At 45.3% G+C, this 22,428-nt stretch overlaps 1 protein-coding gene across 4 annotated transcripts in view; it reads right to left on the bottom strand.

Moving 5' to 3' along the window:
• The window catches only part of MTOR (mechanistic target of rapamycin kinase), a 110,747-nt gene that overhangs the window by 67,936 nt on the left and 20,383 nt on the right, over positions 1-22,428 (bottom strand). For 2 of the 4 annotated variants that reach the window (XM_053400949.1, XM_053400950.1), the window contains exons 17-29: positions 21,209-21,343; positions 20,353-20,482; positions 17,028-17,278; positions 14,763-14,804; positions 12,762-12,848; positions 11,529-11,696; positions 10,509-10,621; positions 8,931-9,093; positions 8,130-8,222; positions 7,818-7,964; positions 5,077-5,219; positions 1,913-2,075; positions 940-1,085 (exon numbers count right to left, since the gene is read on the bottom strand). In XM_053400949.1, coding sequence (XP_053256924.1) covers positions 940-1,085; positions 1,913-2,075; positions 5,077-5,219; positions 7,818-7,964; positions 8,130-8,222; positions 8,931-9,093; positions 10,509-10,621; positions 11,529-11,696; positions 12,762-12,848; positions 14,763-14,804; positions 17,028-17,278; positions 20,353-20,482; positions 21,209-21,343 — 1,781 coding nt within the window. The remainder of the gene's footprint in view (positions 1-939; positions 1,086-1,912; positions 2,076-5,076; positions 5,220-7,817; positions 7,965-8,129; positions 8,223-8,930; positions 9,094-10,508; positions 10,622-11,528; positions 11,697-12,761; positions 12,849-14,762; positions 14,805-17,027; positions 17,279-20,352; positions 20,483-21,208; positions 21,344-22,428) is intronic. The other 2 variants (XM_053400951.1, XM_053400952.1) reach the window with 1 other exon arrangement.

Here is a 22,428-nt window from a genome sequence, read left to right as displayed (position 1 = left end):
CAAATAGGACAGGGAGAAAAGGTCAGAGTTGCTCATAGAGGCACCCAGCCTAGGCCCAGGCGGGAGCAAAGAAAAGAGGAAAGTCTGCAGAATTTCTGGCAGTGAGTTGGACCATTTCTATTGTACTTGGCCCCAGGCATTTAAATACCAGATGATGGTATTTTAAGAAACAGGGAGGGTCAATTCCCAGAGTTTTTATGAGCTTATACTGTGCTGAAGTGCTTCTGCTGCTGTTGCCAGGCCAATCGATACTGAAATCTCTACTGATCCCCCCAAGCCACTGTGATGTGGGAGTCCAAGCACTTTATAAACTGCACAGCTATTTAGGGTATTTCTGTGTGTTCTAAAAAGGCAACGGCCAAATGTCTTCAAAATGTCCTTTATATAAAGTCTCTTGAAAGTCACTTAAATTTTTTGGCCAGGGATGATACACAGAGGGGAGACCTTCCTAGTGCCAAGATTTGCCTTAAAATGCTTTTGTCTAAGTGGAAAAAGGAAAAGTTTTAGAGATACATGCCCCATCCCCCTAATAAAGTTTATGAAGCAACCACATTTTATGCCCTGAACCAGCTTTCACCAATGTGGCACCCTCCTCTGGTATAGACTACAAATCCCATCAGCCCCATCCAGCACAGGCATTGGCTGCGGCTGATGGAAGCTGTAGTCCCAAACTTCTGGAAGGGTTGTATGCAAGTCCTGCACTAATGCAGCACAACATCTCATAATGCTCCATTTCTGTCATTGCACACAAGCACCAATTCGGAAACATAGCAAGGAAACATAGATACACACTTCAATACATAGACAAACACTTTGATATGTGTGCTACATAGGTAGAAGCTTACTATGTAGAGAAACACGTTTGTTGAATGCTTTTTTCCAGCTGCCAGGCCAGGATCAGCTTTTCTGACAAAGGAAGTTCAGAAGAAATGGCCCTACCTGATGAGAGACTCCAGGATTGCTGGGGTTGGACCCTTCTGGAACTCCAGCTCCTTGTAGTGCAGTGCCTTAGCATATGCCCGGCATTTGGCTGCCCGCTCCCCCAGCAAGACAATGCCATTATCATCCCCCAAAGGCAGCGGCCCCTGAAAATACAGAAAGGAAGGCCAAAGAAAGTTCAGGAGTCTGGCTTATAGACAGTAGGTGTGCCCAGGGGCAAGAACAAGGTTGGAAAATGGACCTTTGGGAGATGGAGGGGCCATAGCTCAGTGGTAGAGCATCTTCTTTGCATGCAGAAGGTTCCAGGCTCAATCTCTGGCATCTCCGGATAGGGATCAGAATAATAATAATAATAATAATAATAATAATAATAATAATAATAATAATAATTTATTATTTATACCCCGCCCATCTGGCTGGGCCTCCCCAGCCACTCTGGGCGGCTTCCATAAAAACCAAAAATACAGTAAAATATCACACGTTAAAAACTTCCCTGAACAGGGCTGCCTTAAGATGTCTTCTGAATGTCAGGTAGTTGCTTATTGCTTTGACATCTGCTGGAAGGGCGTTCCACAGGGCGGGCGCCACTACCGAGAAGGCCCTCTGCCTGGTTCCCTGTAGCTTTGCTTCTCGCAATGAGGGAACTACCAGAAGGCCCTCGGCCCTCCCCTGGAGAGTGGCTGCCAAATAGTGTAGAGTCGTAGACAGTAATGAGCAATATGGACCCAGTGGTCTGACTCAGTATATGGCAGCTTTCTGTGACTGGGTCCCATCAAGCACCAGAGGCAAGGCAAGGTGAGATATAAGCAGTCCACAGCAGAAGCAGCAAGAGGCAAACAAGGTAATGGAAGCAGGACTGAAGGACATAAAAGCCTTCCTCCTCACTGGTTGGTTTTCAAGGCTGATGTAAGTAGATAATCTCTTCCCCCATCCCCTCCGCTCCCCCAAAGGGTTCCTTCAATGGCATCTTTACCTTGTCACTGTGCTCCATGAACTCTGCCAAGTTCAAAAGGGTCTGGGTGACCTCTGCTATATCTTGAGAAGTCAATGCCAACTCAATGCTGCGGATCAGCTCATCCTGCTGGTCTTCGTTGAGTTCAGACCAGCATGAAACAAATGCAGCATTAAAAAGATCTCTGGGAAGGGAGAAGAAGAGGGAAAGAGTGATGTGGCATTAAGCAAGCAAGTCATTAGTCTCCTTATACTAAGTTAAGGAGTAAAGAACAGAGCAAGCCCCCCTATTCCACAGGCCTAAAGTTGCAAATGTCAACAAACCCTGTTCACTGGAAAGGCCACCCAAAACAATGGAATGTTACTCAGGGTTTTTTGTTTTTCAAAAAACATAAAGCAGGATTTCTGGACTGAGTCACAGCACCTGCTGCTTCAGCAGTCTATCCGAAATTGCTATTGGTCTCAGAGATCCAATGAAAGAGGCTATGTATTTCTTGGAGCAGGGTTAGCTTGAAAAGACTAGAAAGGGATCTTGCTGAATTACTAGAGAAATTAGGATCCAAACCCACAAGAGACAATAGGATTACAGCCTTAACAGATGCAGAATCAGCTGTGGATACAATTGTGGCATGGGTCTGAGGTTATCTGGGGACAAAATTAGGAGTATAATGAGACTTCTAAAGCAGAGATGGAGAATCTGTAGCTCTCCAGGATACAACTGCACTCACATTCCCATAATCTCTAACCACCTGCAATGCTGACTCAGGCTGATGGACTCCAACTCCCTTTTGGAAAGGCTGCAGGGGTTCCACCCCTGCTCTAAAAATGCAGCCCCGAATTTGCTGTGAGGGAAGCTTCTTGCTGCTGAAGCGCATAGCTAACCTATGTAACTCACTCACACAGGAGGCAGTGATGGCCACCAACTAAGATGGGTTTAAAAGAGGATTAGACAAATTCATAGATGCCAAGGCTATTTGATGGCTACTAGCTACAATGGCTGTGCTCTGCCCCCACAACTGGTAGCAATAAGGCTTCTGAATACCAGTTTCTGGAAACCACGAGGGGGGCAAGTGGGTAGAGTGCTCTTGTTCTCATGTCCCACTTGTGCGTTTCCCACAGGCCTCTGGTTTGCCATTGTCAGAAAAGGATGCTGGACTAGAAGGTCCAATGCTCTTCCTATGTTCTTATATTCTACAGCTCCGGGTACATGCAGGATCAAATGACTGAATTTTATCATTTGCATATATAAGAAACTGGACACCTAAAACAGATATAAACAATTTTATGCTTTGCTTCTGGCCTGATCACCAGCAACTCCACTTTAAAGGTGATCAGGCTCAGAACGGGCTTTTCCTGAGACCTAAGGAGAATGACAATCCAAGTCAGTATAAGGCAACTTCGTGTCTGTTCTGAGCTCTTATTTGTACCCGCAGTAGCCGCCATAAAATATTTTTCACTGCACCTAACCTGTTTGCCATCTAAGTAGATGTTCTCCCACAACAGCATGGAGTTGAAACTAACAATTGCCGGTCACAAGGGCTGTGTATGCTACCTGCAGGATCAGAAGCAGCAGAATCTCTGAATACCAGCCGCCCTCACTGTGGGCTGGCTTCCCATTAAGTGATCTGGTTGGCCACTGTGAAAAACAGGCTGTTGGACTAGATGAGCCTTTGGCCTGATCCAGCAGCTAGGCTCTTCTAATGTTCTTACAGTGAAGGGACTGTTTCTGGGGTGAAGAGCCAACAATCTCACAGCTATTCGTAAGGCAATCTGCCCAGAAATATATGAAACTGGTCACCCAATGGGAGCTTACGCCAAGAAACAGATGCCTGTGGCAAAGACGGCTGGCAGGGAAGGAGGCCTCCGTTCTGAAGGTCAGAGGTGAGAGGTGCCAACATGACTAATTGTTTCCATTTCCCTTTTAGGTAACAGGCTGGCTCTGTGCTTATGGCTCTTGAGATTCCTGTCCTCAATGTGCAGGGGATCTCTGCTTGATCCCTCCTGCCTGTCCCCTCTACACCACTGTTTTTCAGCTCTTCTGGTTCTCCAGAAACCACAAAGAAGTCAGTAGTTTTCTCTGTGTTCGGAGACAGGACACCCTTGCATAGCAGATGCTGAGAGCTAAAGCAAAAGAGGGCTATTGCCTTCACACCCTGCTTGGTCACAGTGAGAAACAGGCTGCTGAAGTAGATAGACCCTCAGCCCAAATCAGCGAGACTCTCCTTACATTCTTCTCGAACCCATCCCCTGAGAGGGAGTCCCATCCTGCTGCTACTTCTCATTCCCTGTCTCGGGATCGAACAACAGGGCCAGACCAACTGGTGCCCTCCAGGGTGAAAGTGGGCCGACTTGTCTGCATTAGAACGCTGAATGGGACACACAAAGAATAGCTTCCTTCTCAAAAATGGGCAAATTCCTTCACTTCTCTTAAGATGGCTAAAGGCAGCTTCATCTGGATTTGAACACTCAATCCAATAAATCTTGGAACTCCTTAATTCTGTGAACCACAAGGCAGCTTAGAGGTTAAAGTGAGACTTTGCGGGAGGACTATCTCCTCCTCCTCCATCCAAGCCTGCCTGCCACACACATGCAGTTACAGCATTGATTGTGGCAACAGTTCTCGAGTTCCTTCTGCTAGAAATATGTATAGAAACCTCCAACTCTCTCAAAGCAATTAAATTAGTGAGAGAAGTCCACCAGTTGTTACACACACACACACACACACACACACACACACACAAACACACTACACTTTACAGTGTGATCCAGAGCATTGGGAAAGATTAGGGCAACTTTGATAGCAGCAGTGTCGCAGAAGCATGGAAGTGCCTTTATTGGAGACATCATGCCCTCAAACTAATTTCACTGCATTTTACAGCACCTTTTCCGTTTACTATTATATGCTGGAAATAGCAGAAGACGCATTAAAAAAAGAAAGCAGCCAGCGGGGGGCAGGGTTTCCTGTCTGTGATCTCTTTAAAAAACCCAAAACACCTTAAGGAGCTGCCAGTCCAGGGGGACGGTGGGGAAGTTGGCTATGAAATCAGATTCCCAAATGGTTTTATTTGCCCCCGGACAGCAGTTAAAAGCTCTTTCCATGAATGCCTTTGCCCTTCTATTTCCACCTCTTTTATGGCACTTGGCTTCAGCGGACGCACAGTTAGGAGAGGCAGGAAATGCCAGTACCTGGCCATAGGGTTGTAGGCCTGGGCCAAGGCCCAGCATGAGCGCAGGGATGGCGATGAGGAATCCTTCAGCAGCTCCAAGCTCAGTCGTCGCAGCCACTCCAGCCAGTCATCTTTGGAAACTCTCCGTGCTGCTCCCCAGGCCTGATGGAATGCACACAAAGGACACTTTCATTGCACTGCGTTAAAAAATAAACACAAAACCCCCCAGATCAAATCAGCTACGGAGTGGGCCACAACTCCATTGTTTTCTCCCCCTCCAGCTATTAAAATTCCAAAACAATTTAGCTAAGTGCAAAGCGTAAACAGCTAAATGCATGTCTTGGCTCAGAAGTATAATGAACTTATCATGTTTTTAATTAAGGTTAAATAGACTGCTTAGACAGCACTTGCTTTCCATCCAACAGGCCTCAGGTTCTACCTCCAGTCTGGGAAAGACCCTCCTCTGCCCGAGATCCTGGGAAGCCACTGTCCACCAGGACAGAAAGTACTAGGCTAGATGGCCACATAGTCTGACCTAGCAGAAGGCAGCACCCAATACTTTTCTCTTACATTAAGCAAGAAAAAAGGAGAGAGAAATATATCCCAAGAAACAGTTTTGGAAGCAATTTGATTTTTTTTGCATATACAGTGGTGCCCCGCAAGACGAACGCCTCGCAAAACGAAAAACTCGCAAGACGAAAGAGTTTTCCGTTTTGGAGGTGCTTCGCAAAACGAATTTCCCTATGGGCTTGCTTCGCAAGAAGAAAGCCCATAGGGAAATCTCCGTCGGCCTTCAGAAGAGGTCCTGGACCTCTTCTGAAGGCCGGCAGGGGGCAAAAGTCTTTGCTCCCCCCGCCTGCCTTCCCGGGACAGCGGAGACTTCTCCGCTGTCCCGGGGCGATCTGAAAATGCTGGCGGGCGGCAGCGAACGCTGCGCTGCCGCCCGCCAGCATTTTAAAAGCCCCCGGACAGCAGAGAGCTTGCGGGGTGGGAGGTGGGGAGAAGGGCTTTTCTTCCCACCGCCAGCCTTCAGAACAGCCTTCAGCCTGGTCTGAAGGCGGTTTCCATAGGAACGCATTGATTGATTTTCAATGCATTCCTATGGGAAACCGTGCTTCGCAAGACGAAAAACTCGCAAGAAGAAAAAACTTGCGGAACGAATTAATTTCGTCTTGCGAGGCACCACTGTACGAATATGTTATCCTTAATTGGCTGTCATTGCTTTCTGAGAATTTAAAAGCAACCAAGTGACTAGGATGCCAACTACAGGTTTTTGTTCCATGCGATACTTTATACAGAACGAGCAGGTCAGAGATCTTCTAAAGCCATCCTATTATTACACAGTGGGAGCCATTCCATCAGGCTGCAAAGCAGGTGAAGGAGAGAAATGAAGCAGGCTATTCCATCAGCTCTGCTCTTCCTTTGACTGCCACTAGCAGACATTCCATCAGGCCACCACAAGTGTTGCCAACCCAGCTGGGTCATTATAAGTATACTGGTATCCGAACTTGCTTGATTTCCTCCTCCCTCCCCATCCGTTTTTCCTTGTGTGTCATGTCTTTTAGGCTGCAGGTCTATGGGTGGGAACTGTCATACTACTGATCTTTGTATGCCACACTGGGAGCCTTAAGAGAGGCGTAAAAATGTTTCCAAAAATAAATAGTTCCCTTCTGCTTCCCCACTAAGCTGCCACCTAGAGTTCAGTTCTCTTCGTGTACCCTTCACTCTTACACCCAAAAATGTTCTCTCCAAGTACTTAAGACTTAAGAACTAACATACATGTTTGTCAGGAGCCTGGGAGTGGGGTTGCACAGTGGTCTGCTGTAAAGGAAGGGGCAAAAGGACCTCTGGACTTAAACATGGTTCTCAGGGTCATGGGGCCACTTTCCACAAAGCAGGAGGCTCAGAGTTTGAAAGCATTTTAAACACATGTGGGTACATCTCTCACCTTGTGCAACGATAACAGTGCAGGAAGAATTTTGACCAGTGAATGCGTGAAAAGAATTCACAAGATAACATAAAATAATGCAAGCTCTGACCCAGAGGAAATGCAAAAGCTTGACCCTTTTGTGTTTGCTCTGCAATGGTCCATTCACAAGTCGCCACTTCGTGCCGCTGTAATCGATCAGGAAGTATGTGTGTGTGTGTGAACCAGCTGCTAACTGTGTAATCTCCAGTGGAAGCCTGGCCTCTAAAAAAATGCTAGAGGTTTCCTTCTTGGTCCTTCTCAATATATGCACTTCATAAATTTCCCTAACTCTCTGTTATAATAATAATAATAATAATAATAATAATAATAATAATAATAATTTATTATTTGTACCCCGCCCATCTGGCTGGGTTTCCCCAGCCACTCTGGGCGGCTTCCAACAAAGATGAAAAATACACTGTTGTAGGAAGAATACTCTTATTTTGCTTACACACATCCCAAGCAACATGCTCTGACCTGGAAAAAGGGAAGCTTCTGAAATGGACCTCACCATGCCTAGGGAAGCCTCACTTAAAAAACAAAACAAACAAAAAAACACAACTTTTTTTAATTTTGGAGATTCAATGTGGACAAATTTGAGGGTCACTGAAGCAATTCCTTTAAGCTTGATGGAAAATGGAAAACTGGCCCTGAAGGCATTTCTGAATCATCATCATCATCATCATCATCATCATCATCATCTCCTTTAATAATAAGACTTCTTTCTGAAAAGCACCCATTAGCCTCAACTAATGAGTCTCTGCAGCATGCAGTGCCCCCCCCATGTCTACCTTTTGCAAGTTGATGGTGCTGACATGCAGCTTCTTCATAGGGCCTGTTTCCACAGGACCACTGGCTAAAGCCTCTCCTTGGTTGCTCCTTTGCATGCGGTGCTGGTAGATCAAGGGATCTTCTTCTTCATCAGCAAGGGTGTAGCCCTAATTTGAGAGCAGATCTGTCATTAAACCGTGCTGCGCCTGACATTGCTGATTTCAATTAGCTTATTGCTCCACCAAGAGCCACCACTAAATGGCTTAACACCTTAACACGAATTCATCAGCCTCCCCCCAGCCCTCCATGTGACTACTTTAAAGAAGTCTGACCTTCACAATCCTGCAGATGAGGACATCGTACCGCTGGTGGTTTATCCTGTGGCGGACCAACACCTTGTTGACCATCGGGATGAAAATTTGGTACTGCAAACGAAAGGAAATGGTCACCAAGAGACTGTGGGCTGGTTCCCTCAGAATGCGGAACTGTGATTTAAGCACTACTTGGGAGAGCTGAAATGAGTCGAAGCAAAGTGGAAGGCTCATGCACATCCCTTCATTCACAGCAAAGAGTTGATGTTTTAAAACAAGCCATTGGTTTGTTAAAACAAGTCAGCTTCATAATCCAATTGCTGAAGCTGGCTTGGCTTGAAACTGACTAGTTTGCTATGAACCACTTATCTCTGGTTCATATGTGGTAACAAGCCAGGATTCTTTGAAACTGGAAAATAAATGCTAGCAAACTCCATCTCCTTCCTGCAATAAATTAATGCCCCATTTGAAGTATGTGGGTGCACACAGCTGTGTACACTAAGAGGGACAACATTCCAGCCAAGCAAAGGACTATTTGGGAAGCCACATACCACTTTAGGTGGAAAGTATTTACCATTTTTTTCCAACTATAAGACGCCCCCATGTATAAGATGCCCTCTATTTTGGGGGACTCCAATTTAACAAAATTGGCGGGGGGAGATCTACCAGTGTTTAAGACACCCCCAAATTTTGGACATTTTTAGGAGAAAAACTTAGTTTTATACATGGAAAAATACGGTAAATGAGAAGACAAAAGATTTCAAGTCAAATACCACCCACTGCTCCAAAAAGCTCTATCTCTGGAAAAATGACCTTTCTTACCTTCTTCCCTAGCTGGAAGACCAATGATGACAGCGTGTCCATGGCAGTCGTCCGAAGCTCTGGGCTCTGGTCTAGGGTCCGCACTATGGGATGGATGATCCGTGAGGCGTAATCAGTGAAATCTAGAGACTCTGTCAAGCGATCCACAGTTTCTAAGGCAGCTCTGAAGAGAGGGTTTTTTTTGGGGGGGAGAGGTAGCAGCAGAAAAGAAGCATTGTGATTATTATCTAAAACGAACTGAACATTTGTGGTAAAGATACACATTGTAAATTCCTTGTAAATTCTTCGTATATGTTTGTAATTTAAATTAATAAAGATTATTTTTAAAAAAGATATGCATGGTCTATGTAAAAAAACAATCTATAAACTCAAGTTGGTAAAGCTTTGGGGAAATATACGAGCAGTACCAACTGCATCCTTTTCCCCCTCTGAGAAAGAGGGAGGGACTGTGGAATTGGCTTAATATTCACATCAGGTAAAGAGGTATTAAAAAGTGAGGAGGAAGATATGATTTTCTCTTTGAACAAAAGCATATTCCTCTGCCTTTCTTCGTCCAATAGTAATCATATCAGTGAGCAGAGAGAAAGGGTAGTGTTGACTTCTCAACACCCCGTGACTATCAGCTTCTTTTTCCTTGGAGTGACAACAACTTTGAGTCAAGGAGGTTACAGTTTTTCTGTTTCGTGAGAGGGAAGAGAAAATGCATAGTGGGAAGACAAGGCAGAAATGAAAGTCACAAACTGATTTTATGCACGTGCTGTTGTTTCAAAGCTTTTTCAAAGTCTTAAAAAAACCGAAAACATTATTGTATTGTTTATTGTATCGCCACAGTGGGCTCCCTAGAGGAAAGTGCAGGGTGAAAATCTAATGAATAAATAAAAAATATGTGCATTTGTTTTTAACTGTGTTTATATATGTAATTGTCTTATAAAAAGGTAAAGGTAAAGGTACCCCTGCCCTTATGGGCCAGTCTTGACAGACTCTAGGGTTGTGCGCTCATCTCACTCTATAGGCCGGGAGCCAGCGCTATCCGCAGACACTTCCGGGTCACGTGGCCAGCGTGATGAAGCTACTCTGGCGAGCCAGAGCCGCACACGGAAACGCCGTTTACCTTCCCGCTAGTAAGCGGTCCCTATTTATCTACTTGCACCTGGGGGTGCTTTCGAACTGCTAGGTTGGCAGGTGCTGGGACCGAGCAACGGGAGCGCACCCCGCCGCGGGGATTCGAACCGCCGACCATGTGATCGGCAAGTCCTAGGCACTGAGGTTTTACCCACAGCGCCACCCGCGTCCCATTATATAATTGTCTTATATAAGCTATTATATTACAAATTGCTTATGGATGCCTCACTGACAGGGATTCATAACTGAAACAACAACTGGTTGTAGCCAATGTTCGCCCCACTCAAAGTAGAGCCATTTAAGTTAATGAAGATGACTAACTTATGTCCATTAATTTGAATGAGTCTACTCTAAGAACATTTTATTTGGATAAAACCCAATAAATGTGGCATCGCCAAGGAACATGCTTAGGGACTACCCTGCAGAGAGAAGTATACAGGAGAGACCAGCACTTACTTGCGAGCTGACAGTGGGGCATCTGGAGCATCGAAAAGCTTCACAATGGGAGGTAGTAATAAATGCAGGTAATCGTCCAGATTGGCTCCAAATAGCTGGATGGCGTTCAACAGCTGGAAAGGAGAGAAAGCTCAATAGGAATGACATTCAAACAGTCACTGTAAGATTAACCACAAGAATGCTTTAAAGAGGAAAACTAGAGATGGGGAGCCTGGGACCTTTCAGATGTTGTTGGACTACAATTCCCATTAGCTTTGACCAGCACTTCCAATGGCTAGGAAAGAAGGGAGCTATCATTCAATAATATGTGGGAGGGCCACAGGTTCTCCGCCACCTGTCCAAAAGCATCAAGTGAATGTTAGAGAATGATCAGTTCCCTGCTCAAGCCACACACCTCCCCGTGCTTTTCCCAGGGTACCTCCATTTGGTAAAGAAGACTGGGATAATTTCACACCACTGAACAAAATACCTCCCTAGAAGATAACGTATTGCAGCTGATCATGTTTGCCTGAATACTAAGGCAAGTCATGCCATTCAATTAAAGAACATGGCTTCCCCCAAAGAATCCTGGGTAGTTTACCCATACAGAGCTACAATTCCCAGCACCCTTAACAAACTACAGTTCCCAGGATCCTTTGGGGGAAGCTGGAGAGCGAGACAGAGAGCGAGAGAGCGAGCGAGAGATTTAATTCTATTAATGTTCAATTGGTTTTTAAAACCCCCCCCCCCATGTTTTGATCTGTAAGCCATCAGGGAAAAAGGCAGAAAATGAATGAATGAATGAATGAATGAATGAATGAAATGCTTTAAATATATGGTGTGTATGCACCCTAATGGTATTACATATTCATCTGAATGCAAGAGCAAAGGGGCATTTTTTAATTAATGAGGTTTCCGGAAAGATGCTAAATGCCAGCTGAACCACACTCAATCCACCATTTAAAAACTGTCCTGAAATACATTAGTGGTGACACCCAGGTGCCATCCAGGACCGCTGCCCCAATGCAGCATTGTGCTCACCTTGGTGGAGACGCTGCGGCTGCTGCTGCTGTCATGCATGAAGACTCGCAGCATGTGAGGGATGAGTTGGGGAAGGTAGAGCTTGAACTCCCCACCTAAGGCCACCACGATTTGCTCAATGAGAAGGATAATGGTGCTCTGTATCGAGTTGTTCACAACCCAGAAGTCCTGGGGGGAGAAAGGAGAGTTAGGGGTGGGGACACATTGAAAAATACAAAGCTAAAGAACACTTGGCACGTAGGATGAATTAGGGAGGCTTCAGGTGACTCTCAAGTCCTTCCAAACTTATGATCCCACACAAATTGCATCTATTGCCCCGTCCAGCAGGCTGTTCTCACCGTGGCGAACCAGATGCCTATGGGATACGCATAAGCAGGACATGTGCGCAATAGTATTCTCACACGCATGATCCCCAGCAGCTGGTATGCAAAGGCAGAACATCATGGCTAATGGGTATTGATAGCCTTACCCTACATGAATTTGTCTAATCTCCTTTTGAAGTGGTTCAAGCTGGCGGCCATCACTATGCCTTGCAGTGGTATACTTTAGTTTTAACTACGGCTGTAGGCCTCTGCACCATGCTGAAATACAATCCTCCTGCCTCTCACCTGGCTTTATAAATGGGTCTGCCTGTTATGCAGCCCACCAGGCAGACTGCCAGAAGAACCTGAAAGGATTATTACCTCCAACCCGAAGAGAGGGAAATGATTTTCTTGTAAGCAAAGCAAACTTAGCACACATGACCTGGAACAAAATAAACACCAGGGCATGGACCACAACCACCACCAACTCAATTTCCCTTTCCAGTGCAGAGCAAATAAAACCAAGCCAGGCTTGACTTCAATAAAGAGTTAAATCTTTACCACCTGATGCCTCTTAATAGGATCAAAGGGAATCTGGGCCCAGTAAACCACAAAACTCTGCCTTAATACGTCTGTGCCATATAAAATGCTTCTAATAAATTTTCAAGGTATATATCAGAACTCTTTAATGCCCAGCTGTACTTTTGAGAAGCCTCTTGCCAAAATTAAGGTGCCGAGGCTGGTGGCTCTCAAGCTTCCACAGTGCCTCAGCTGCAGGACTTTTCTGATGTTCTTAGCTGCTGCTGCCAGTCAGGACAGATAACTAGATGGGCTAATAGCATGAAGTTGCTCCTTGTGCCCTTACAGAGCCCATGTTTTCTGCAAGGAGTCTTTTAGAAGAAGCACTGAGCTAAAAGGCAGCTATACTTACTCTCATAAGGGTGACAATTTCATCCATGTAAGGTCGGATGTGGCTTCTCACAAAGGACACCAACATCCCCAGCTGCTGGAACAGGAACTGAAAGGAGCAGGGAAAGGGGTTATAGAAACGTAGGTCAGGCTTGGGACAGAGCAGTTCTCAGGAACTCTTGCTCACAAGCTCTTTACAAGAACAGCCACCCACCACGCTGCTATGGCATGCTGCAAACACAGGGCTCAATTTTGCTTTGGAACCGTTTCTGTGAAGTTCACAGGCACTCCTGTGCACAATTCAAAATCTTGGGTGCACACACACAAGAGGCATTCAAACAAGCCACAAAGCATCAAGACATGCAAGTGCTGACACCATGACTGGAGCGCCACAGAACTTCGCCAACTCATCCTGCCCCAACTTGTCCCACCAGCCAAACTCGCTCAAGGTTTTCATGATATCCAAGCCATGCCCCCCCCTTGTACCCCACTCCCCCCTCTCTCAAACTCTTTTGCTCTCATGTGCCTAGATGCATTTGTAAGCACACGACACACAGAAAGAGAATCAACATCCTTTTCAGAAGAAAAGATGGCCGAGCTCTATGCTGAAAGTTCACCTTTTACTATCTAGTCAATATCTGTTTGGTGGTTCAGCTGAACAATGCAACAGAAAAGGTGGGGAGGACTAGCTCTGTAAATTTATTAGGAGGCTCTTGCAGAAAAGCATGGGAAAAAGCTGTCTGTGTTGAAAACTAGTTTGTGAAAAAACAGGTTCATTCACTGTTTCTATGACCGTATTAAATATAGGTATACTGTATTCACAAAAAATAATGAGTAAAATGGCTACTATTGTGACAGGTTAGGTTACATTTTGAGCGGGGAGATTACTTGCATTTTGTAAGGACTTAACAGGAATGCATTTCCTTTCCTGGGGCCATTGTCAGCTTAGTTCACGCCAGGGTAAGCTGTCCCCAAATGAAGCCTGCTTCTTTTTGCTTAGCTCCCATGCTGGGTGTTGCTTCATGACATAGTGCCTTTGGGGAGGGGAGAACCATGTGCTGAAATAGGCTCAAAGCCTGTTGCCTGGCTGGCATGCCATCGGCTGAACAGCTTTGATGCCATGGAATGTTCATAAACATTCCAAATTTGGGGTCGGGAGAAAGAGGTACAAGCAACAGAATCTGAGCAGCAAAGCTTTCATGACGGAAGCAAAAGGTAAGTTTGGATGGGGTCCTGTGGGTTTGGCAGAAAGGGGAGCATGACAAGGGGTATAGAGTCTGAAAAGGTACAGGCCAATAAGTCTATAGGGACTCCTAGGGAATGGAAAAACTGTGTGGTGTGTGCAGGAAGGGAGAAGTGAAGAGGCAAAGGAGTAGGGAGGACAAAGGTGAATTTCACATATTGCCTACAACTAAAACATCTATATTTGGGTCTGCAGGTTTCTTTTGTACAGTACTTCCATTTATTTTAATTTATTTTTATTAAAGATTTTCTTGGTTTACAAAAGTACATGCCTTGCCTCTTTTTTCAGGTTGTACAGTCTTTCTTACAAATCAGTTACATTTGTTGTGAGACATTAGTGTTGAGTACAGTATAAGGTTGGGGAAGAAGAGCAGGGAGAGGAGGAGTTAGGTGGTGAGGCTTATATTCTTTTGTATAGTGTATGTGTGGGGTTTTGGGTCAGCGTCAACTGGGTAAGATCTCTTTCTATTCATTTATTGCATTATTACCTTTCCTTGGCATTGATAGGTATTGGGGGGCAGGGTGTGGTTGGTTGTGTGTGGTTGGTTGCAGTGGGGTTTGTTTGCATTTGTGACGGGAGAGGGGAGGGCTTGTTGGGTAAGGTAAGCTAGATTGATTCATAGGCTGTCGGTAGATTCTTGTTGTCATCTTCAGTACTTCTTTATCAAAGATGTGTAACACCGAGCTTGACATAAAGCTGCCTTTGCTTGGGAATACGAGATGCTTTATACACATCACATGAAGTGCCCTGTTTAGGTGTTTAAATGCCGTATGTACCCACCTCAGCTCTTCTCCCCAGCACACTTTCACCATCTTCTTTTACCTGAAAATTTGTAAAAAGAGTAGGCAAAAGTATGTAGCTTTCGAGGAAGTCAGATCAAGTCTGGTCCAGGCACCCAGAGCACCAGAATTTGGCCTTGAAATCCACAAGCTGTTTTGTTCTGGGAGAGAACCAGCCGGTGGCGGCTGCGGTCCTACAAAGGTAACTTTAACAGCAGCGCATGCCGGGGAAAGCTCATCCCACATACAACACACAGCTCTAACCAAACATACGTTCCCAGCTTGTCCACTCTACATACATGGAGCTCAATCCAGGGAACAACCTGAGCCCTGTTCCCTCTTTAATGTTTTGAATCTGTGCTAATATTTTAAGAGATTTTGACAGGACTTGCACAGGCCCTAACTTCCTCCAAATTGCGCTCCATTTGGGAAGCAAAATCAAGCAAAAAGCAGTTGAGGCCTTTGTGGGTCCCAGTGCAATTTCAATAGTTGTTTTCAGTTTGACAGACAAATTGAAAACTCATGTCTCCCAGCCCATTGGGTATTCCAATGACAATGCAAACACCCCTTTTTTTGTTTCAGATCCTTACCACCCATTATTATAATTATTTTAAAATGAATGATAGAGCCTTGCAGTTTGCTTGAAGCAGAACATAAATTTAGGCCGCGGTTTAGTACTTTGGTGGCAAGCGGCAGCATATCCACAATCTACCACAAGAGTTTCTCAAATCTGATATAAACACTATAGGTTATATCCAATCTTAGTCCTCTTCAGGGCAAGTCCATTGAAATTAATAGGAACATAAGAAGAGCTTGCTGGATCAAGCCAATGGCCTATGTTGTCCAGAATGCCTGTGGAAAATCCTTAAGCAGGATCTGAGCACAAGAGCAACTCTCCCCTCCTGTGTTTTTCGGCAATGGGTATATGGAAGCATTACTGCCTCCACTGTGGAGGCAGAGCACAGCCATCAGGGCTGGTAGCCATTGATAGCCTCCTCCTCTAGGAATTTATCCAATCCTCGGTTTACAAGAAGTTCTGTGAGGAGTAATTTAAGAAATATTGTAAAAATGGAAAGGGGGAGATGATTTGTTAAGAAAGGTAAAGGCAGTATTAAGTCAAGAATTGCAGGAGAAGTGATCAGGATGGAGGATTATCAGAGGTGTTGAAGGAAGTCCAAGTAAGAATATGTATGTAAGAATTTGTGTGGTATGTGGTATTTGTGTGGTATGTGGTGTGGTATGTCTTTAAAAATTTTAATGTACAAATTTTTTTAAAGAATTTATCCAATCCTCTTTTAAAGCCATCCATGTTGGTGGCCATTACTGCCTCCCTGTGGGAGTGAGTTCCACAGTTTTAACTATGCAATGCATAAAGAAAGACTTTTTATTTGTCTTGAATCTTCCAACGTTCAGCTTCAGTGGATGACCTGGAGCTCTAGTGCTATGAGAGAGGGAGAAAGACTTTTCTGTATCTACTTTCTACGTGGCATGCATCATTTTATAAACTTCTATCATGCCACCTCTTCCTCACCTTGTCTCTGAACTTAAAAAGTCCAAAACGCCGCAACTTTTCTGCTCAGAGGAGTTGCTCAATCCCTTGATAATTTTGCTGGTCCTTTTCTAAACCTTTACAAACTCTACAACATCCTTTTTGTGGTGAGGCAACCAGAACTATACACTGTGTTCCAAATGGAGTAATGGGGATAACTAGCTTAGGTCCATTAATTCCAATGGATTTACCCTTATAAACTTAATTGGATACAACTCTATAGTTTTGGAATTAGAATTGAAACTTGCTCAGAGCAACCCGGCACCTCCCAGAACCGTGATGGGGACCAAGGTGGGGGAGTCTGGCCAGCTGCGGCATCACACATGTGCTTCCCCTTCTGACAGTAGTGAGGGCAGCAGCCACAACCGCAACAAAAAGCAGCAGACGACTGGTATAGAGGTCTGAAGGTTACAACAGGCAGAAGGGCAAGGGAGACCAGCGAAAGCTAGCTTAGAGCAAAAGAGGCTTCACAAAAGTGGAAGCCACTAAACAGCAGGGCTTCTAAGGCAGCAGCGAAGAATGGTTAGTAACAGACGATATTCCAAAAAAGATTGAAACAGAGACGGGAAGCGGTCACTCACTTTTGCAGCATGCCTGCAGACACGGACAACTCAGCAACGCCCCATATTTCAGGAATCGGCCTTCTTGGTTTTGTTTTCTCAAAGCCGATTCTGGTTTCAGGGGAGGGTGGAGGAGGACAGACAAGGGCACACTCACCTCGCGGATGGCACCATCACAAACCCGAATGACGTTGAGAAAGGTCGGCATGACCTGAGGCAGGAACTGCACACACTTGAGCCCGAGAGACTTGAAAATGAACGTGATGGCTTGGACCACCATTGTGTGGTGGTGGGACAAGGACTGGTCCCGGAAGATCCTCATGAGGGCCACCATGGAGACGGCAGGGTAGAACTCATCCAGGGGGAGGTTGCCCATGTTGACCAGCATCTCACTGGTGCTATAATCAGCTGAAAAGGGAGGAAGGATTAACTGCAGATATGGGGGAGGGGGGCAATTATGTGATCACTATAGAATGTTGAGTCACTAACCCTAGCCACTGTGAAGACTCTTTGGAGCTCCTAGGCTGGGGCCTTAAGACTCTGAGCTTTTATTTAAAAAAGGAAAAGAAGAAGGAAGAAGTCACTAGCCCTTTCAGAAAGAAAACTTTCTAAGTGATTTCTGTGAAATGAGCCAGCCAAGCTGCTCCTGCCTGTCAAATGTTTTTGGCCAACAAGTGAAGTTAGAGCTGTGATTGATAAATGAGCTGCTTGGACATCGGTCATCAGAAATCCCTAGGGTCCTAAAATGCTACTGGTTCCAGCTAAGATGCTTCTTTCCTGTGGTGGGTTCACCTGAGATCAGGTAGTCCCTGAAAGTTATTTTCTGCAACTACTACTATACAGTAAGCATGGGTGAATGTTACAGAATTCCCCCCTCCCCATGAAGGCAAATGTGAAAACTTTGCAAGGGGGCTTAAGCATGTCTCCTGTTGGGCAGGTGCCAAGGACCAGATACTTGTTAAAAATGCATTGTATAGTTAATTTATAGTACAATTGTATATGCGTCTACTCAGAAGTAAGTCTCTGTGTTCAGCAGGGCTTCCTCCCACAGACACAGGATGGCAGCCTAGGTTTTGGTTTAGCATTGGGAGGAAACCAGGTTCACGTACCTTTAACAGAAGATATTCAACAGATTAAGTCTTTTTTAGTATGGAAATACAATTATGGGAAAATGTGCGCCATGACTGTACTCTCTAATTTTGTGCTATGCCACTTTCTACACTTTGTGTCTGGTGCCCCCCGCACTCTCTCTCCAAATTTGAAATGAGCCCATTGCCCCCAAAAGGTTGGTGACTGTTGCTATAAATTACATATATCCAGCCTTAGTTTGCCTAACTTATTCTGCAGTTGTAAACCATTTTGTAGAATCTATACTTCTGCCACAGAGCATAGGGAGAGGCAGGCCCAATGGAAAGCCTTTTCAGCCGCTAATCTCTTGCTTCTGAGAATTGCCAGGCACTGTCCACACCCTTTCAAACCTGGGCATTTCAGGAAGCTGAATTTGGTGCCTTTCCTGCACTTGTAGACTTGCACCCATAACCCACCAGGGCATCTAGCATGCAAACATTGTGTTTAAACTCAACTGACTGTGGATAGAGCTTGTTTCAGCTCTATCATTACAATGGAGCAAGTATTTGAGGTATTACATGGTGCAGGGGAGTTGAAGAGAACCTCCATGAAACACTAACCCCTCTTTGCCAGGAACTTTCCAGATCCCATCTCTGGCCAAACAAGCGTCTCCGTCACACAATTTCCTTAATAAATGTTGATCATAAGTCACAGTATTCAGTGGCTTTTCAGTTCTCAGGAAAGCTTACAAGCTAATCAGTTATAGTCACAGCTGGAGAGAGGGAGATTTATAATATCCTCTACTTATTTTTGGCTTTCTTCTCTCCATTTGGCTCTCCATGCCCGAATCCTGGTTTTCTATCAAACTCTAAAAGAGCTCCAGCTCCAAATAGTGCAAAATTGGTGGGTGCTTCATTATAGCTGCTTGTAAGTTTAATTCTGTGGGTTCAGGACTTGGCCAACAGGCATATCATGCCCAATTTTGTAAATCCAGATTGCTACATTTGGGTGCAGGGAGGGGACTCTTTGAACCAAGGGAGAGCAGACTGAGGCAAACATCTGGCAGGCAGCTGCATGGTTCCACCCCATCAAGTAGTTTAGCACCTTTAAACTTTCTAATTCAGGAAACAGCTACACAAACAGGCAGAAAGAGACGGGAAATGAGAAAAACTGAGCTGACGTGTGAGGTTTTCATGGGCAGCCTCTCCTCAAAAGGGAGCCACAATTTTTGTGGATGTGGAGACAGTTTCACCATTTAAAACCAGGCTGCTATTGGAGGCTAAACTGCCCATCAACTTCCTTTCTTTTAAGAAGAAGGGTGGGTAGATCATTATGTCTAAATAAATAAATAAACTGAGTGGTTATTTGCAGGAAAGATTTCAAACCGAAAAGTCTATGATTGCCACTTCTAGCCCATAGCCTGACTGAAATCTAACGGGAATGGAAGCAGCTCAGTGGGAAAGCACAGTTTTTTCATATTCAATCCCCAGCATCTCCAGGGAGGGCTGGGAAAGATGTCCTGACTAGAACTCTGTGGAGCTACTGCTGGTCAGCATCAACAATACTGAGACTCAGATAAACCAGACTCTGTATAAGGCAGCTTCCTATGGGTTAGAGATGATGGGAGCAATAGTTCAACAACATCTAGAGGACTACAGGTTCCCCATCCCTGCCATTTAATATGCTGGCTAGGGGGCCTGTGGATTACATTTCCCAGAACGCTGCTATCACAGAGAAGGAAGGTGCATGTGCTCCATTGAGAAAGGCTGATCTACAAACAACAATGTACATTTCTTTCTTCACATGTAAATAGATTGAATCAACCTGATCAATCAATCACATTTCATATAACTAGTCTATTAAATTGCAGGGTTTTTTGTGTTGTTGTTTTTTAAAAAAGGTAACATCCCTACATATCACCCATGTCTTCTGAGGAGAATCAAGGAAGATCGCTGCTTATCAACACTGCTGAGCTATTAATGTAATGTTTGGGGGGGGGGTTGGCAGAGGAGTGGTGGTAGAAACCATCTAGCCCATCCTCACAGCAGCCCTCTGAACAAGGTCTCCACCTATTTCCATTCTATCGATTCAAGCATGAGGTACAAGTATTCCAACTCGTGTATACATTTGCGGGTGGAACTGCGGGTTTAAAAAATCCATGTACCCCACACCTCATCCACCAGCCAGAGGTCGCCAATGGGATCCAGATGTTGCTTGAACTCCAACTCCCAGCAGCCAGAATGTCCAATGGTTCAGGGGATGGTGCTGGGAGGTGGAGTCCACAAACATCTGGAGGGAAGCCACATTCTATATCTTGGTCATAAGAATTTTGGGGGACAGGAGACCCAGCACCAAGGCTAAGAGCTCTTCCTTGAAGCAGACTGAATCCCTGGACCCTTTCTGAGTCTACTTACAAGAATCTTGGCTTGATTTAGACTCTGACAGGCTGACAGCAGAGGCATCCCGCGACTGGTCTATCATGCCAATGTTCACTTTGTGCTTGTATGGATCCAGTGCCCCCAGGAGACCAAGGACACGGATAGCCTAACAGGAACAAAAGATTGGGGGGAGGGTAAGACTCACCATGCTTCAAAGGAAAGCATCATCAAAAGAAGCATCACCAACGCAAAAGGCAGACAATAACTGTGAAAGCACAACTCAAACCAGCAATTCCAAGGACAGAATTTTGGCTTTCAGCTGGACAATCCTAAGAGTCTCAGATGTGGCTTAAATATAGATAGAGAGACAACAGTGACTGATTCAAAGCTGGGAAATTACCAGATGAGATGATTCTACCAGCCAGCCATCAGCTAGGAGGCACTTTGTGTCACTGTTCAGCTCCCTGATTACTTTATCAAGCCTTCTCCACCTATTTATTTAATTCGCATGTTATAAATATGTTATAAAGCCTACAAATATGGTATAAAACCTCAAAGCGGTTTACAAAAAGCCCTTCACGTTTTCCCACACTACTGTCACCCTATCATAAGCTTTAGGGATCTTTAAAAAGTACATCACACATTTCTTTAGAAAAAGTATTGATTTAAGTAATCTTGCCCCCCACAACCTATGGAGCACAATTTTCACAGTAAGAAATCAAAACATCTCATATTTCACCATGGCCACCTGTAATCATTCAACACACGATTGTGTGTGTTGGTCAAATTGGTCAAAGCACAAGAGAACATACTTCCATTCATCCCCTTTAGCATGAATTCAAGAGAATTTTTACTAAGCCTGCCCTTGTTTCTCAGCCCATGGCATGCCTACCTCTCTCCGGGTACCCTGGTTCTGCTCCGTCTTCAGGAAGTTCAGCAACACCTCCAAGAGAGTTGGATATTTCCTATAGGGTTCCACCACATAGCCAGTGCTGGCCACCAGCTGACCCAGGGTCCAGAGAGCCACCTGGAACAGATCCACCATAAAAAAGAATGCTTTTTGGTTGTTTTTATGAGACATAGTTAGGAGTCAACTGGCTGGTTGACTCTCTTATCTTAACCTGGTGACCTCCAATGTTGTAGGGCCCCAACTCAGGTCAGTCACACTCAGAATGTCCAACAGCAAGGGGGTGATAGAGTTAGGAGCCCAGCAACATACAGAGCCTGCTGGAGCAGGACAACAGCCCATCTATAGTCCAGCATCCTGTTCCCACAGTGGTCAAACAGATGCCTGTGGGAATTTTGCAAGCAGGACCTGAGCACAATAGCACCCTCCCCTCTTATGGGTCTAGCAACTGCTGTTCAGAATTACTGCCTGCAACCACAGAGGCAGAGCTGAGCCATTGTGGCTAATACCCATTGATATCATTCTGCAGGTCACCAGATTGGAGAAGGTGGCCTTAGACATTAAAAAGAAAAAGACTGAGAGATATAGGGGGAAGGAAGGGCAATTTGGCTTAAACGCCAAAGGTAAGCACTAAGTCCTTTGCTGATTTTTTAACATTGTGCCTCCCAATCTTCCTGGCTTGGGGAATTACCAGCGTGGCAGCGAGCTCCAAAAATTCACTCCAGATCGCTTGGAAGTTTGTGTGTTTTGTGTAAGTTTGGTTCATTCAATTTATACATGGCTTCTGGGGGCCACTAGGGGGCGCATCAGAAGATGGCTGATAATAACATCTCTCCGACCCACACGCGGTACCATATTTTTCACACCATAGGGCGCACCGGACCATAGGGCGCACCCAATTTTTTTGGGGGGGGGGGGAAATCAAGGAAAAATTCCCCCCCCAGCCCCAAAGAGCAGCGTACAGGCTGCGCACAACCTCTCCCTGCCGGAGGGGTTGCGTGCGGCTATGGCACAAGCCAAGGCAGCGAGCAGGATGGATCCCGCTCGCTGTTTTGGCTTCCCCTTTAGCCCCGTGCAGCCTCTCCTTGTGAGGAGAGGCTGCGTGGGGCTAAAGACTCCATAGCCCCATGCAGCCTCTCCTTGCCGGAGGGGTTGCGCGCAGCTATGGAGCAAGCCAAAGCAGCAAGCGGGATGGATCCCGCTCG

This window comes from Podarcis raffonei, chromosome 8 (assembly GCF_027172205.1).
Source record: "Podarcis raffonei isolate rPodRaf1 chromosome 8, rPodRaf1.pri, whole genome shotgun sequence".
NCBI lineage: Eukaryota > Metazoa > Chordata > Lepidosauria > Squamata > Lacertidae > Podarcis > Podarcis raffonei.
Note: the sequence above shows the minus strand (reverse complement) of the source record. Positions and strands in the feature narration are given on the sequence as shown.